The following is a 16616-nucleotide window of genomic DNA, read 5'->3' as shown; positions in this document are numbered from 1 at the left end:
CCCCCTAGTCAGCTGAATCGGGTTCTGTGGGTGGTGCGCGTGGCCGGGGAATAGCCGAGCTTCGGAGCGCGTGCACGGAGGGCCTATGTCCGGTATGAGTGGGAACGAGGGTACAGGGGGTTGTTTGGGTTATGTAGCTGTGATTGCACCGTGCTTGTCACTGCATGGCAGACTGGGGATGTACAGGAACTGCAACTCCCAGCATTATTGCACGGCAGGTCCAGTCCGGGACTGTTCAGGAACTACAATTCCCAGCTATTCTTCCAGGCGGAGGCTTTTCACAAATGACTATTGCTGTTATTCCGAAGCTGTGCAGAAAATAAAACGCCCATCATTACTTTCAGCGAACGTCACTGCTAGGTTAGGTCTAGTCAGGGTCAGTGCAGGCACTACAGTTCCAAAAATTAATGACAACCAGCATTATGCACACTGTTCAGGGACTACAACTCCAAGCATTACTGCCAGGCAGCTCCAGCCAGAGGCTGTGCAGGGACTAAAACTCCCAACAATACAGCCAGGCAGCTCCAGTCATGGACTGTGCATGGAATACAACTCCCAACAATACTGCCAGGCAGCTCCAGTCTGAGGCTGTGCATAGACTACAACTCCCAGTATTACTGATGGGCTGGTCCAACCATAGACTATGCAGTAACTATAACTACCAGCCATATTCCACCTTTAGTTCTGTGGCTGCTGAGGAAATACAACTCCCAGGCAGGCTGTCTTTATAGCCCCTTCCAATAATTTACTGAAAGAGATAAAATGTCTACCATCGAGCATGAGTCGCATTCCTTTATTTGTTTTTTTCCTCCAGTATGCAGAATAGCACAAACATTCTGACATCATTGTTGTAGATATTTGTGTATGACCTATCGTGGTGGATAGTGCTGGTGCAGCAGAACTCTCATCTATCTGTTGGCAGGATAAAAATCCATTTTGAGTTGAAACCATTGAACTGGAACTTTTTTTTTTCTAACATTGCTGACTTGTGAAGTGTTTTGAGGTTGCTGAGTGTATTGCGATAGGCATGTTAGCTAATAAATTGTTGAAAAGTCTATGTACTTATTAAAGATTTTGTATAGGTTCTATGCACTAAGTTTAGTTATGGTAAAGAAGTTTATTGGTACTGCCAGGGTCAATTATCATTTTTTTTACAGAGTATGATTTCTATGAATATAATAGATATTCTTCTATGAAGAATATTATATAGTATGTAATCTGCCATGACTAATGAACAGCTTCCCTAACCCAAAGCCACAGATAGCATCAGATCCCAATCTATTTTATTTATTTTTAATGTTCCTTACAGAAGTGTGCATCATTGTCATGGCAAACTTAGGCTATAGGGCATCAAGGTCTTGGTGAGTTCGGGTGTCAGGGTGTCAGTCATCAGGATTACATAGTCCTGGTTCTGACAGGCCTCAGTGTATTGTTGTGCATCTTGGTCCTGGGTGTCATTGTCTTGGTGCTTCTATGTGCCAGTGCTTCATTATCCTGGCCACCCCAGGTGTCAAGGTGACAACACCCTTGCACCCCCAAAAGTCAGATTGTCATTCTCCAAGTGCCTTTCTGGCATCAGTATGTTTATTATTATGTGGTAGCTTTAAACATTGACAATTTTCTTTGTTTACATCACCCACAATGATAGAGGTCTGTTTTGGAGATTCGTTTTAGTTATGAAACATTACCACAATATTTAGCAATCGTGTGCATTGTGCAATATTTCTCTAATGCCAACTATCTGTCCCCATTTCTTTCACTGGCTGCCAGCAGCTTGTTTTGCCATTTCAGATTGGCAGTGTCTTCCCCTGTGTCAGCAGAACTCATCTGAAGACTGTAATAGGATTTGTGTTATCAGGTGGTGTCAAGTGTAGTTACTGGTGACATGTCATCATCCCAGTGTGTTGTTATTAAAACACGAGTTCTATTGGCGGCGCCAGCCACGGAACATCTTGTTGCCTAGGGCAAGTGGCAAACCTCACATGATCCCAGTGTATGGCTGTAAGAGAAAGCAGATGACAAACCCTCATGTGTCTTCTATTAACTCCACAGCCTCATTTCCTATTTGTATATTTTTTATAATTGTTCAGTTCCATTGCTTTAAAGTAATTTGCTACCAATAAGTAATTTCCTTTATACCTTTCAGTAGTCTTTTCACACATTTTATTTATTTATATTTTGGTAATTGTGATTATTTTAATTTATTATAGGGTATATTTTAATTAAAACACATTTCTATTTGTACCATTTTTCCTCATTACATATGTGTGCTGTGCTTCTACTTTGTAGTCCTGCCACAGTATGAGTCTTTTACTGCTCCTCAAGTGCAAGCTTTGGGGTTAGATCTGACCTGATAGAACAATAAAATACAAAATTAATCTACTTGAGCTTATCTCACCAGTCCCTATGATGTATATTCAGCCAAACATTTATTTTTAGATTTTACCTACAGAGTGCATTAGTGCCAACATCTGTTATTACAGTTTTACAGATTGTTTTTTTTTCTCTTAAAATACTTTTACTACAACAATAATTAAACACATGAAGCTTTTAATGTACTGTGAAGTTAGGGGATCAGCTCATCACAGGACACTGTAGGAGGGTTGCAATGTCCATTTATTGTGGATGATGCGCAACTCAAAACACTGCTTGGCTTCAGCATGAACATAACACAAAAAGACATTGTAATCCAGCGGAAAAACAAAAATGGTTTACTTCAGCAAATGAATCCCAAATGATTAGTAAGTAGCCCTACTGCCACAAGCAGCTATGCCACAATGCAGCTTCTTTGTTATTTAAAAATACTTTATAAGTTTTATAACTATAAGGCATGGCTAGAGATAGATTCTCCCATGCCATACTTTGTTTCCTAGTGGTATTTTTTTATAACATTTGTGGTAAATAGTTACATAGTAGGTCAGGTCGAAAAAAAGTCCATCAAGTTCAACCACTAGGGAAAAAAAAACATATCCCAGATTTAAAACGCTGGTTGATCCAGAGGGAGGCAGAAAGAAACCCTGGTACAATTTGAGGTTATTGTACAGTCTATATCATCGGTGCCCCCTCGAGCGGAGTCAGGAGAGGGACCCCGCTGGCGGGGCGTGCACCAGCCAGAGCCACAAACCACAGCCCTGGACAAAATCCGCCCACTCTCCCATCGCAGGCTCAGATCTGCAATGGCAGAGTGGGCGGGGTTATGCCACTATGATGTCACTACGGGGGAGGTTTCTACCTCTTTGATTGAGACTTGGTTTCCCCCTATGCGCGGTCAGGAGCCAGTAATTTTAGTTGTTTCCGGGACTGAAAAAGTTGGTGACCATTGGTCTATATGGTTTGTCTTTTTTGTATTGTTTTGGGTGAAATGGTGAGGGGAGAGACTTGGTATGTATGGCAATATTTGGACAGCATTGTAAGGTATATCACCCACTATTATAGATTGTACCAAGCTGCATTAGCAAAACGTGTAGAGGAATGCGTACACCGTGTGATGAAAAATGTTGGCTTAAAGATAATGATCAACCATGAACCACTTGAATTTGTATGAAAGGTTTTAATTGTTTTAATTCTATAGAAGAATGGTTTTATTATTTTGCGTAGCTTAAAAGTACCATGTATTTAATTATTGTTGTATTGCTTTAGGGATGTGGTACAAAGTTAGTCCTATTTTTTTTTTTTTTTACATTTTATTTTTATTAATTTTATATTTTCATAACAAAAACAGACAGAACAAACAGCAATCACATTAATACAATCAAAAAGGTGTTGGTCTGGTACATATTATACCAAGCATGAATAAGACATACAAACAAGACAAAACAAAACACTATAACCAAGAGAATAGATCCCTCACATTTCAACAACTAAAATTATCCATATTTAAAATCAATAACACTGCCATTTACCTGAATAAGCATGTCAACATCACAAAACCCTTCCCTTCTGTTATCAGACACTCATCTCCCACTCCTCTCAGAACCCCTTAAATGCAATACTGGAAAAACCCTATCGGTTTACCCTGTCCTTCCAGTCTGCTCTCCTAACATGTTTTTATATTCAACTGATTCCTGAAACATTAGCCAGGGTGACCAGACATCAAGGAATTTCCCATTTTGTTTATATAGGTCAGCAGTTAAATCCTCCATCAACTTAATCTCATTCACTTTACGTATCCACATAGCCATGGATGGGCCTGTGGGCTTTCTCCACAAAGTCGCAATGCAGGCCCTGGCAGCATTTACCAAAACTTTTACCACAGATTTGTCAAAGGCCTTCTGGGGCCAATCATTAAGGTTCGAGAAGGAAGAACCCTGAGTCGTGGGGTATTGTCCTTACAGCCAAATCCTGGCATACTTTCCTCACCCCCTGCCAAAACCCAGTTAGCTGCAGGCACAACCAGAAAATATGCAGCATCGTGCCTCTATGGTTCCCACACCTCCAGCATACATCTGGTACATCAGGGGTCTTGTACTAATGTGTCAAAATTTTCTACCCCTTTTCTTGAGGGGTGCTACGCATTGAACTTTTGTGACAGTATCTCATCACTTGGTCCATTTGGTTCTGAGTGAAACTCATTCCCAGTTTCCTTTCCTCATCCTTTCAAATAGGTAGATATGTAATCATCTGGTGTCATGTTCAGCAGAGAGTACAGAGAAGTTAGGCATGTTTACTTGCTGTAATAATATATTTTACGTGAAATTTGTGTTTAAAGGGTCACTCTACCCAAAACTTTTCCTCCCCCCCCGCCAGAGTCCAGTACCTAGTGGTAATTACTTCTCAGTTGCCAGCTTAAGCTGTGTAAGTTGGTGAAGTATTTGCCCCATGATCATAATCACTTGCTACTGCAGTCATGAGGGGCTTTGGAATTTACTTTCTTCTCTTAGGGAAAGTATAGCTACGGGTGTGAAACTCCAAAACTGATTTGAATGGCCTGGGGAGCGCAGCAATGAGCTGTTACCACTGAACTCCTGAAGAAATAAAACAATGGGTTATTAAACTGGCATGAGTGAATTTTTTGTTTTGACTGGATAGACCTCCTAAATATTATATATATATATGTATCTCATAAATAGTGATATGCAAAGTAATTGGCAGACCATGTGTTCTCATCTGTCTATATCTCCAGGAGGCAACAGAAATGTGGGGATGATGGCTGAGGAATTGGATTTGCCAAGTTGCGAGCAGCTCAGAGAAGAAGAGCAGCTAAAAGGTGAAGGTTTGGAGGGTAAGATCACTCTAAATTAGACAATTTATTGTTTTTAGTGTAGTGGGGAATGGGTAAAATATGTTAGGCTTATCTTTGCTATCCATGTCCTATTACAGTTACTCTCTTTCAGTTTCAGAAACACAACATTTCCCCAAAATAGGGGAAAATTCCCTTTTTAGACAGAAGTCCCTTTTTTTCCCTTTTTTCTAGCCGGCAGTGACTGGTTATTAAAAGGAGAAGAAGCAGACTAATGAGCTCATAACTTTTTCATATACTGTCACCTTCCAATTAGCATGCTCTTTAGCTGGTTGTCTTCTGTTGCTGCTTCTTCTCCTAATCTGAACTCTGCTGTAATTTGGCACCATGAGACTGATTCCAACTAAAATTTTGATGCTTAACAGGGAGTAGCTGAGGCATTCAGCATACCTGAAATGGATTTGGTCCAGGACTGAAAAAAAAGAATATCCCGGTTTGCTGGATCACCCAGCTTCTCCCATGATAGTCTTTCTTCTCCATTCATGAAGATCCTTAATAAATCAAGCCCTATGTATAATTCAAACATTGCTTTAGTGCACCCAGCTATTTCTTTCTGGCTTTTCTGTAGGATCTTGTAAACTGGGAATTCCAGCTTTTGATGCAGAAGATACCTTTCTATCCTACCCATTGCATATTCCTTGCTCCCTCTCCCATACATTCAGGTTGAAGGCTCTCTGTCTCCCCTATCGGATATTTCTGCTTTGGCAGTTTGTGCCAACAAATTATTGTACTGCAAACATCACCACAAACCCTTTCTTTGATGTCCTGTGAGATGATGAAACAGCCAGCAGTTCTTTAGCTTGAAACATGAGAAAGAACTGAAAATGAAAGATCACACCTTGACCACCCACTCAAACCTGTTATTTAAGCCATCTCAAGCCTCCCATTTTTTAGTCCATACTTATAGGCAGCCAAAACATTCTGTGGTCTGTATAGATAAGATGAGCTGCTTTTTTTTGTAGACATTTGTTTCTTATATTTAAATTGCGATACATTTGTGTACTTGGTAACTAAAATGTAGCATTCATGATGGTGATTCATTTTCACTACTTATGTGAAGCAGAATCTGGTTTCCATGGACATAGGTATTTTTATATGAATTCAGAAGGCCTTTTGTTTTATACATTTAAGGTAATCTAAAGCCTTTTCAACATATTTTTGAAAACTGTGTTAAAGAGATCATTTGGACATAAATATACCTATTAGTGTTTATTGAAGAAAGTCTTCTAATTAAGATTCTGTATTTGTACATGAGGGTAGCCATATTACATATGCTGCCAGAGCTTACTACTTTGGAGCACTGCACATCTGTTTGTGCTTTACTTTAGCTACTCGAATATTCAAAAGAGTGTATTCCTATGTGGCTGATATCTTGTGGCACTAGATGTCAAGAGAGTGGTAGAGGGATTTCAAAGAACACACAAAAACCTGTAGGGCTAATCTACAAATTACAATATTAAATATGCTAAACATCAAAAGAGCAATATTTCAAAACCAACATTATTTTTAAAGCACACTTCTTCAGAAATAACTCCAAATATGCATTTGTTGAAAATACACAACACCTTTCCTTTAGTTAGTGTATTCTATCCGCAGTCATAGTCCCCTTTTGTTTTAATTACCCACAGGTTAATATTTACATTTAGTGGTTAGTTTATTAACAAACTTTAAGAAAATGTGAAGCCTATTGCCCTTATCAGGCATATATAAATAATAATTATGAAAATATAATAATATTTTCTGCCATTACAAGCTGACGTGAGCTTTACTCCCTGTAATGGCAGGCCCTTACAATTTTTTTCAGACAGGTGATGGACAGGCTTAACAATGGGGACACAGGCAAAAAACCAAACACATTTGAAAAGAACACATCATTTCTTTTAATGTGCCATAAGGTTAAAGGCTGCACACAGACATAAATATGAACTTGAAACAAGTTTAAACCTTTCTTACTACATTTAAAATTGCCTAAAATAAATTTTGCTTGAAAGAATTTAGGTAATTAATTTGCAGGCAGAGGAAGCAGCTAGCACTTGCAGAAGTAGGAGTCCATATTAAAAAGCTGTTTGTTTAACTAATTTTATTTTTTTTTCCAGTTCATCAAGCGGTCAAGGGGAGTCAAGTAAGCTATGTTGATCCACTTTTGCCATCTCCCCTTGACTACCCTTTAAAGAAGGAGGTCTTTGATGATCTAGAAAATGGATCTCGCCAAACTAAGACCAAGAGTTTAAATCTAGCTTCAGACAAGCAGTGTCACACAGAAAATGCACCCAGTGGGGCAGCACTTCTGCCTAGGGGTGTCACGGAAGATACACAATGTTTTTCTGTAGTGCCTAAAGAAGACTCCAGAGCAGAAGGAAATACTTCTCATGAACCGTTGGGCTCCATTAGCCATTTTACTGCTAATCAAGAGCGGCAATTTTTAAACACTCTTGAGCAATGCACTTTATTGGAAGAAGACTTGAAGAAAACACCTTATAGTCTCCCCTCAAAAGAGGTTTTGGATTGCGAGGTAACCAGTGTAAAGAGTAACTCGAATACAATGGAAAAATCTAAAGGAGTAGTGCACAATATATCCTCAGTAACTTGTAATATAGACAAAGAAAATGAAACGAATGGTGTCATGTTAGATGAGCACCTACCACCAGAGTCTGCACAAAATACCGCAGGCAGGTGTTCAGAACTGAATGATTTGTCCTCAGCAGATGATAACTTGAAGCAGTCATATAGCATTTCCACTGAGGGTTCCATAGAAACGTCTGTTGTGGGTTTCTCTAATGTGGGCTTTACTGAGAATCCAAAACTCGGTGATGTAGTTGCAGACTATGAGGTTGATCTCAAGGAATTAACTGATTCAGCTTCCACTGACAATACTTTGGAGGATTCTGGAGATTTTCCCAGCATTTCATCAGTGGTTGGAACTTCAACTGCTGAAGTATTGCCACCTACAATGCCTGTTCAGCGTGAGGAGGATGTTACTGCAGAAAGCTGGCGAACTAAGCGGAGGCATGTGTTTGTCTTGAGTGAGGCAGGAAAACCAATTTACTCACGCTACGGTAATGAGGAGGCCCTGTCTTCCACCATGGGTGTCATGATGGCACTTGTCAGTTTTGTCCAGAGTGGCAATAACTCAATCCGATCTATCCATTCAGGTAGGTGACAATTGAACCTCAAGCTTGTTTTTTTACTTGTCATAAAGGGAAATCTGTAAATTTGTTAACACCAAAGGGTATATATTTAAAGCTGTAAATCTGACATCTGGCAACATTTTCTGTTATAAAAATTTTTCAGGTAAATACTATGACAGATAACTTGAGCCCATCTCTTCTGCTGTCTAATGGAAAGCACAAGTAGGACAGTCCTGTCTGTGTTGTCTTTCCCCCATTTGCTTTCTGTTCTGTCAGTCATTTGGTCCAAGTTTCATGTTTGGGCCTTTTCTAGGGTGATCTGCATGTAAAATGCCTGGAATGTTTAGGAATGTGGTGGTACAGTGTGTGAGAGGCACTACTGTGAGTTGGGAAATCCTATGTTCTTGCTAAAGTTCACTATTCTGCTGTCATGTTTATTTTGCACAGGCCTTTGCTATTCTTCTATTTGATGGAGTCACAAAGTTGTGACTGTGCACAGACACAATACAAAGGCGCTAAGGTTAGTGATTTATTGTGCTGTCATTGGCAGAGGAGATCTAATAACAAAGGTTGCTTAAGGCCATTTTGGGAAACAAGGCAATGTTAACACAGGAGTAAGGGTTATGCTGATTTCACGAAGTTAGAGAGATTAAGGATTGTATGCACACTATAATCTACAGCATGTGTACAGAGTATGAGAAGCATGTTAAGAACTAGAGAGAAGCTGGGTCACTGTGCTGAGCAGTCAGATCAGCCAAGAGATGGCCCTGGTCTTCCCTGCACTGACACCATTAGTATATCGAATTTTTCCATTCTATGTATTTTGCCACAATTGTCCTATGCTGTGTATTGTGACCCAACTTTTTAGTATTCCAAGTTTTAGCAGTGTATTCCTTTGTAGTAGTGTAATAGTATAATGAATGTGGTGTAACAAGTTAGGCTTAGTTCATATTGGCAGCAAAAAACATTTACCCCTTTTCAGTGACTTCTGGAAACTTCTAGGCACCTAGGATTGGTAACAAGCGGTAAGTGCTGGGCTTTTTCAGAGCTAGAAGTTTTTTAAGCAGCAGTGGTTCCTGGCATGAGGAATGGACAAATGTAACCTTACTGCCGGTGTGAATTCAGCCTAACCTCAGATGTGGAGTTCAAAAGTGAACTTTTGTAAAAACATTTTTATTTCACTATTAGAAAATTAGCGCAGTGGGCCCACGCTGGCTCAGCTTCTTCCACCTTTTCTCTAATGCTCACTTGTACGCCTTGCACTGGGCATGCATGAGATTGAACACTCCTTTTTATATTCTAAGAAATCCTCTGAAGGTGCATGCAGGGAAGGAGCAGTGCAGAGCCTCTTAGGATATGTTACACAAATATCCCAGGAGGCTGCGGATTTCCCCTTTGGTCTTTACCGAAATGGCAGTAAAGTCTGAAAGAAAGTCACTCTTTATTATAATTTTAAAAATGTGGCAATGCTTTAATAGCATCATGCATGTGATATCTGATGGGAACAAAACAACCAGTGACCCCCTCTCATCACTGCCCATATTCTTTATAAAAAAAACACTGTCTGTGACGTTTATCCGCAGTGTGTAATGATGTTATCGGCAGCGCAGTGTGATAGCTGCGTGTGTGTAAAAGGTGCTTGTCATATTCTGCAGCCTTACAACTTGCTGTGTTCCAACCTTCATATCTCCTAAACCGTTGGTTGTATTAACTTGAAATTTTTAAGGTACACGTGGAGGCATAGGAAACAAACTGTAGGTGCAAGTGGGGGACACTTGTGGCTAAACCTTTCTACAAAGTAATTAGTATGGCATTATGAGAACATAAATCTCTACCTAGCAAAATGTGCTGCCTGCTCTGTTACACATATCTGTCTGCATCTTACCTCAAACCCAAATTTCTCCAGAAATTGGATAGCGGATATTAGTCACAGATGTTCCCCACTTGTACCTTTATTTTTGGTTTCTTACACCCAGTTAAGTGGACAGGAAAGTGTAACAGGGCAGGGAAGCGCATTTTGATGGGCTGAATGTTTTATGCTCTAATGATGCTGTAGTAATGAGATTGTAAGGGGAGAATGTGCCCGCTACTTGCACCTATATTTTCAGTTTTGTACCCAAGCAGACGGTAGTCTCTTAGGTAGAGATTTGTGAAAGGTAGGTATATCTTTAGGGGCCCAACCCCAATGCTCCTTGCCGTTAGTGGCCCTGGGGGCCCCAAATTTTTACATTTGTGACCCCATATCTTGAAATTATTTAAAGCTAGAGAGCTGCAATTGTAGTAACTAGTATCTATGAGGGTCTCCTGTGCACCCTGAAAATTACAGGTCATTGTGACATACAGTTTAGGAGATATGGAGGTTTGTACACAGAGAGCTGTGAGGATGCAGAATGACATGCAGACTTCACACACAGCTCTAGCAGTAGATACATTTTAGAAGCAGTCTTTTTTTTTTAATTAGAAATCCCAGCTCGTGCTATGAGATGGGGCCGGGGCTGCCTGTGTCTCATTCACATGAAGGCTGAACTGTGTGCTCACCTCTCCTCCTCTGAGCGGATGACAGCTGAGCACAGAGCAGCCTCACTGAGATCCCTGCAGAGTTTGAGACCTGCGGAGGAGAGGTGGGCAGGGTAGGCACAGCAGCCGGGCGGAGCAACTGTCTAAAACCCTCTGGGGAGAACTATGCATCTGGTGGATGATGTGAGTTATAATTATGTGAAAATACATTGTGATTGTAGGTTATTTGTTTCTGATGAAGCAAGCTCTGCTCCGTGAAACGCGTTGAACGCTCAATACCTATCAATACATATCAGACCAACTATGGAATTGGATTTTATTAAAAGTTTTTTTAATGAAGTTTTGAATAAATAATGTTTTTATATTTGGGAAATATCTACATCTTGTTTGATTAACTGCCTTTAAAGTCCCCAAATTATCTGTTTTTGTAATTACTGCCTGCTTGCCCACTGTTGTTTCAGTCATAATACCTAATACAAACTAAAACCTGTCCTTTGCCCATGTAGTGCAAAGAATCATTATTGGTTTATTGTCCCCTTACCAAACAGCACTTTACCACCATTTATTTACTCTTTTGCTGCTTCCTTCATGTGTTAGGTATCTTCTATGTAGCTACAATATGGAAAATTAATTTTCTGGGGTTTTTTTTGGCAGTGAGTAGGTATATTGATGTCAAAGTATTTGATACATCAAAAGTTATCAGTGATACAAAATACAAGAGTGGTCATCCCTATTAACCCCCCTAGCGGTAATCCCGAGTGTGACTCGGGGTGGCTTTTACATGCAAAAAGCGGTAATCCCGAGTTAAACTCGGGGTAACTTTAGAAGCCCCCCTTATCTTTGCCCCACACTCCAGCAGCAATCAGATGGTCCCGCTGTGATGCCGGGGCGCTGGTCCGTCGGGGGGCATGGCCGGGCGGGAAATTTAAAAGCAGATTACTGAGTAATCTGCTTTTAAATACCACCCGGGTCCTGGCCACGCCGCTGCTTGCATCAGCAGTGAGATGCAAAGCACAATGCAGGACTTCTGCATTGTGCTTCACATCTCACTATAGATGTGAGCAACAATAGCAAAATCCGGGGGTGACCGCAGTGAGATGTGAAGTCCTGCATTGTGCTTTGCATCTCTCTGGAGATGCAGAGCAGCAGCTCCAGCGTCTGTGTGAGGCAGGCGGGACATCCCCACTCCCATCACCCGGGAGGATGAGTCATCTTCCGGGTGATGCGAGCGGTGATGTATTGGGGGGGTGTCCGGGCGGGAAATTTAAAAGCAGATTACAATGTAATCTGCTTTTAAATGGTTTTTACAGTACAAAAACACCACACAACATAAAATAAAAGTACATTTTTAATTTTATATTTTATTTTTAGATTACATTGTTGTCTATTATTTCATTATTTTTTAAAATTATTATTTATATTTATGTATTATAATTTATGAGTATAATATAATAAATAAATATAATTATCATACCCGGGAAATAATCCTAATTATTACAGGCCCACAATATAAACAAAAATTTCTATGCAAAAAAAATAGGATCACTTTTTGCATAAAAAAACTGACAGAATTAGAACGCTAGGGGGGTTAATATATCATGGGGTAAAGGACCAACTAACTAGACAAATTAGATCCCTAGATGTTAAGTAATGGTCATGTGTAATGTTTCTTTGAGCTATCATATGCTGAGCATATGATATACATATATGTGATATACATATACATTGTGACAAAATTATATAGAAAACATGTCAAAGCAGATTCATGTCATAAAGAGGTAAACCAAATCATATAAGTTATGCTTGATAATAGTGTTAGTAGTAGGTTGATATAGAATTGCACAAAGATGTAGATACAGCTTACATGCTGCTGTTGACTTGTCTTCCCACCATTTTGTAACGGCAGTGGGACAATCGCAAAGCGGTAGCACTGTCACATGTGAACTGCATGCACCTCCATACCTAAGACTGTTTTAATTATTTTTCTTAACATTTCACTTTAACTACATGCTGTAGTAGGCTGCCTTCACTTATCTCCTTTTGTAATTGCTAATTGTCCAGCTTACTTGTTTTGTTGTTTACTGAATCACTGATGAGTTGCAGAAAGCCATCAAATTAGGTCAGAACTCCTGAATTATTTGTTTTGGGTCAGTCACTTGGAAAGAAATGAAGCCATTAGGGAGGAATATTACTTCTTTTCTGTTTTCTGAATATTCTGAGGACACAAAAAGATGTCTAAATGAGTTCACATTGCTGATTTTCATTTTGTTTCTTTTTACAGAGAATCAGAAAGTTGTCTTTCTGCAGCAGGGGCCTCTGGTATTGGTGTCGGTGTCACGTTCTCGTCAGTCAGATGAGCAGCTAAGACGGGAGCTCCAGTATGTCTACTACCAGATAATTAGCATGTTAACTCAGGCCAGTGTAGCTCGAATCTTTGAAAAGAAGAAAAATTATGACCTGCGGCGTCTCCTTGCTGGCTCAGAAAAGATCCTAGACAGCCTTCTGGACTTGTTAGACACTGACCCTGGCTTCTTGTTGGGTGCTGTGCAATGCCTGGCCTTAGCCAGCTCCCTTCGGGATTCTTTGAGTTCCATACTGACTAAGGCCATTACTGCCAATTTGGTGTTTTCCATATTGGTGGCAGACCACCATCTGGTCACTGTAGTTCAGGAACGTGCGGTTATTGAGGACTGTCGTTTGGATCCTGCTGACCTACATCTTCTACTGAACCTTATTGGGGCCTCTTCAGCCTTTCAGGCCGGTGAGATCTGGACTCCAATCTGTCTGCCACGATTCAATCCTGATGGCTACTTCTATGCCTATATTTCCTACTTGGATCCTCAGTGCACAGTGTGTTTGGTGCTGCTGTCCACTGACAAAGAGTCCTTCTATGCTGTCTCTGGCTGCAAAGCTAGGATCCTGGAAGCCATGGAAGCCCAAAACTCTTTGCAGGCTTTAGCTGCTGCACTGCAGACCTGCTCATATAGTGTGTCACTTGTGGGTGTGCCAGAACTCTTGCACTTTATATACAAACCGCTGGACGTCCCAGAAACCTACCAACAACTTCCTCAGTTTACCAGGTACTCTACAAAAAGAGCTGTAACTTGACATGGCAGCAATAAGAAGAGTAAAAAAATCTGTTATGCAATAAATGAGATGGCCATCGTTAAACTCCTTCTTGTTGACTTAAAGTTTGTTCAAATGACCCAATGCTTGAAAATTTTGACACAGCTCCTGATTGTAACACTAAAAAAATAATGGAGGTGAAGAATCTCCAATGGGCAGACAACTATAATTTCCAGGAGGTGTTCAGCAATAGCAGCACCAGTATATCTCTCATCATGGTTCCTTTCATAGATGTGTGCCACCCTTTTAATTTGAAGGACATCCAGGCAATTTTTAAAAATGGTCTTCAGTTTTTGATGGTCAGAGTCTTGGTCATTTAACTGGCAGTAAGAGGGGGAGGAGATGGCTGGAAGAATGTCTGATATTATAGCAAACTGTTTGTTTTTTTTTTTTGTGCTTCATTACACACACAGACTATTTTTAGTTGTTGTTCTTGTATGTCAGAAAATCCCTAACTACAATGATGCCTCAACAGTGGCACTTGTTTTTTAAAGTAAATTGTGCTACTTACAAACTGAAGTTATAGGTGTCTTATGTGTGATGTTACCTGTAAAAATTCACTATTGCTGGGGCTGGAGGACAGGATTGGAAAGCACTCTAGACCAGAAACCTTCACAAGGACAACAGTATCAATAAAACACAGTTGCTATTCATTACCTTGGGCAGTGGGTATATATGTTTGGTTTCCTAATTGACCATATATAATTACAATATATGGGTGGTATTTTTCAGAATGTGTACCCAGAAGTTTAGATACATAAATGGTTAAATCACCCAAAAACAATATTTTAGTTAGGGATGAGGTCTAATTATATACCTCAGGGAATCCAGCAATGAGATCTTACTCTCTTAGTTTACAGTCATGTTGCTGCCCATCTCAGGTGATCCCACTTATGTTGTGTTCTCCAAACTATAACAGAAAATATGACTTCATGTGAGATGAATGTAACTGTCAGTGGTAATTCTAAAGCATATTTCAAAATCGGAGATATAAACCCAGGGTGGATGAGCCCTGGAATTATCCATGAACAAAAGGAAATGTTTTACAAATTGCTTCTCATGTCTTTCTGCAGCCCCGAGCCTGATGGCCCATATTCCAGCGAGGAAGAAAGACAGAGATTGTTTGACCTTTACCGTTATCTTCACTGCCGGATCCACAGCTCATCAAGACCTCTGCGTTTGATTTACCATGTGGCAGAAAAAGAGACCATGCTAGCATGGGTAATGTCGTATATTCTATGTTTTACTATGGGGATAGAGGGAACTGTACCAGCGTTACCACAAAGTAGTGTTTATAATTATACTGAAATGAATAAGCACAAAGTTATAGAAGGGCTGTAATATTTGTTTTCTGTTTTAAACTCCCTTCAGGAGTTGCTCCTTCCACCATAAGCATAGGTCTAAGGTCACTTGACCTTTATGGAATTGGAGCACCTTTGTCTAAACGTTTTATCTTTTCTTTATGAAAGAGCAGAATGTTGACATCCTGACTTGACTATCCATTTTGATGATGGTGCAGCTGGTATCAGATCGAACAATTGTAGGGCATTAGGAGTAACTTTTTCAACCACAAAACAAATTTACCATCAGTTGTAATACATTTTCCTGTGCATTTTTTAAATTTTTTTTACAAGTCTCCACATTATGCAGCAGCTGTTAAACACAGGGATTTGTAATTTTTTTACCATGTAGAAGCCTGAGACTGGAACATCTTTCTGAGGTTGGTGTTGCCTGTCATTGCGTTTACAACTTGTGTTTTTTTTTTTTCTGTAGGTCACCAGCAAATTTGAACTGTACACAACATTCAGCTCTTTAGTAACTAAAGTGGGTGCCATTAATGTCATTACAAAACTCCTTCGTTGGATCAAGAGAGAGGAAGACCGCCTGTTCATAAGATATCCGCCGAAATATTCCACAACCCCTCTACCTGGGAAAGGAGGAAAATCAAACCGAACGGATCGGACTGACCCTTACCAGAATGGTTTCTTCACTGGTCTCTAGTGGGAAGACTAGAAAGATTGACCTAGCTTTAGCTGTTCTATGAACATCGTCACTTGACCACTGCCCAATTTCAGTCGATCTTATATTGCTATGGGACTTTAGGATCCTATCTCTGGATTTTACAGCTTTGCTCCTTTCCACAGAGTCTTACTCCTCTTAATACATTCTCGATAAGAAATAATTTAAACAAGTAATGCTTGGAAGTAGTCTAGCTTTCTGGTAGTTCAGTAGGGAGAACTTCCAACTGGAAACCTCAGACCCCCCTTCCCTACACTGTCAAGGAGGGTAGCCTATTCAATTAGCGGTATTCTCTATAATTGTAAACTGAATGAAAATCCAGCAGAAAGCAGCATGTACTCATTATGTCTACGGTAGCTTGGACAGAGTTTAAAGAGATATTCTACTGGATACCCTAAAAGGTGTAAGAAGATGGGAATTGATTTAATTCCTCTTCCTTCAACCAACGCCAAAGTATCAGTTTTACCCAGGCTGACCCTTTAAATCAGGACATCAAGGGGCCAGTTCCTCATTCTGTGTTTACCACAATGTGTTATTTTCCTCTTCTCCAAGATTATTCTCAGAATAAAGCTGCTCCAAACACCATA

The 16616-nt window shown here is 40.1% G+C and overlaps 1 protein-coding gene across 3 annotated transcripts; it reads left to right on the top strand.

Annotated features, from left to right (window-relative positions):
- LOC140344232 (vacuolar fusion protein MON1 homolog B-like) lies at positions 1–16614 on the top strand. Of its 3 annotated transcripts, none has more exons than XM_072431240.1 (6): positions 1–92; positions 5123–5206; positions 7336–8391; positions 13166–13964; positions 15084–15231; positions 15784–16614. In XM_072431240.1, exons 1-6 carry the CDS (start codon positions 86–88, stop codon positions 16009–16011), a joined length of 2322 nt encoding a protein of 773 aa, XP_072287341.1. In that variant the 5' UTR covers positions 1–85; the 3' UTR covers positions 16012–16614. The 3 variants fall into 3 exon arrangements, with proteins under 3 accessions (XP_072287341.1, XP_072287340.1, XP_072287342.1); XM_072431239.1 differs by having other exon boundaries at positions 5123–5221; XM_072431241.1 differs by lacking the exon at positions 5123–5206 and having other exon boundaries at positions 23–92.
- Positions 16615–16616: the final 2 nt, after the last annotated feature.

Source organism: Pyxicephalus adspersus, chromosome Z (genome assembly GCF_032062135.1).
Source record: "Pyxicephalus adspersus chromosome Z, UCB_Pads_2.0, whole genome shotgun sequence".
NCBI classification, from domain to species: domain Eukaryota; kingdom Metazoa; phylum Chordata; class Amphibia; order Anura; family Pyxicephalidae; genus Pyxicephalus; species Pyxicephalus adspersus.
This window is presented reverse-complemented; position numbering and strand designations above follow the sequence as displayed.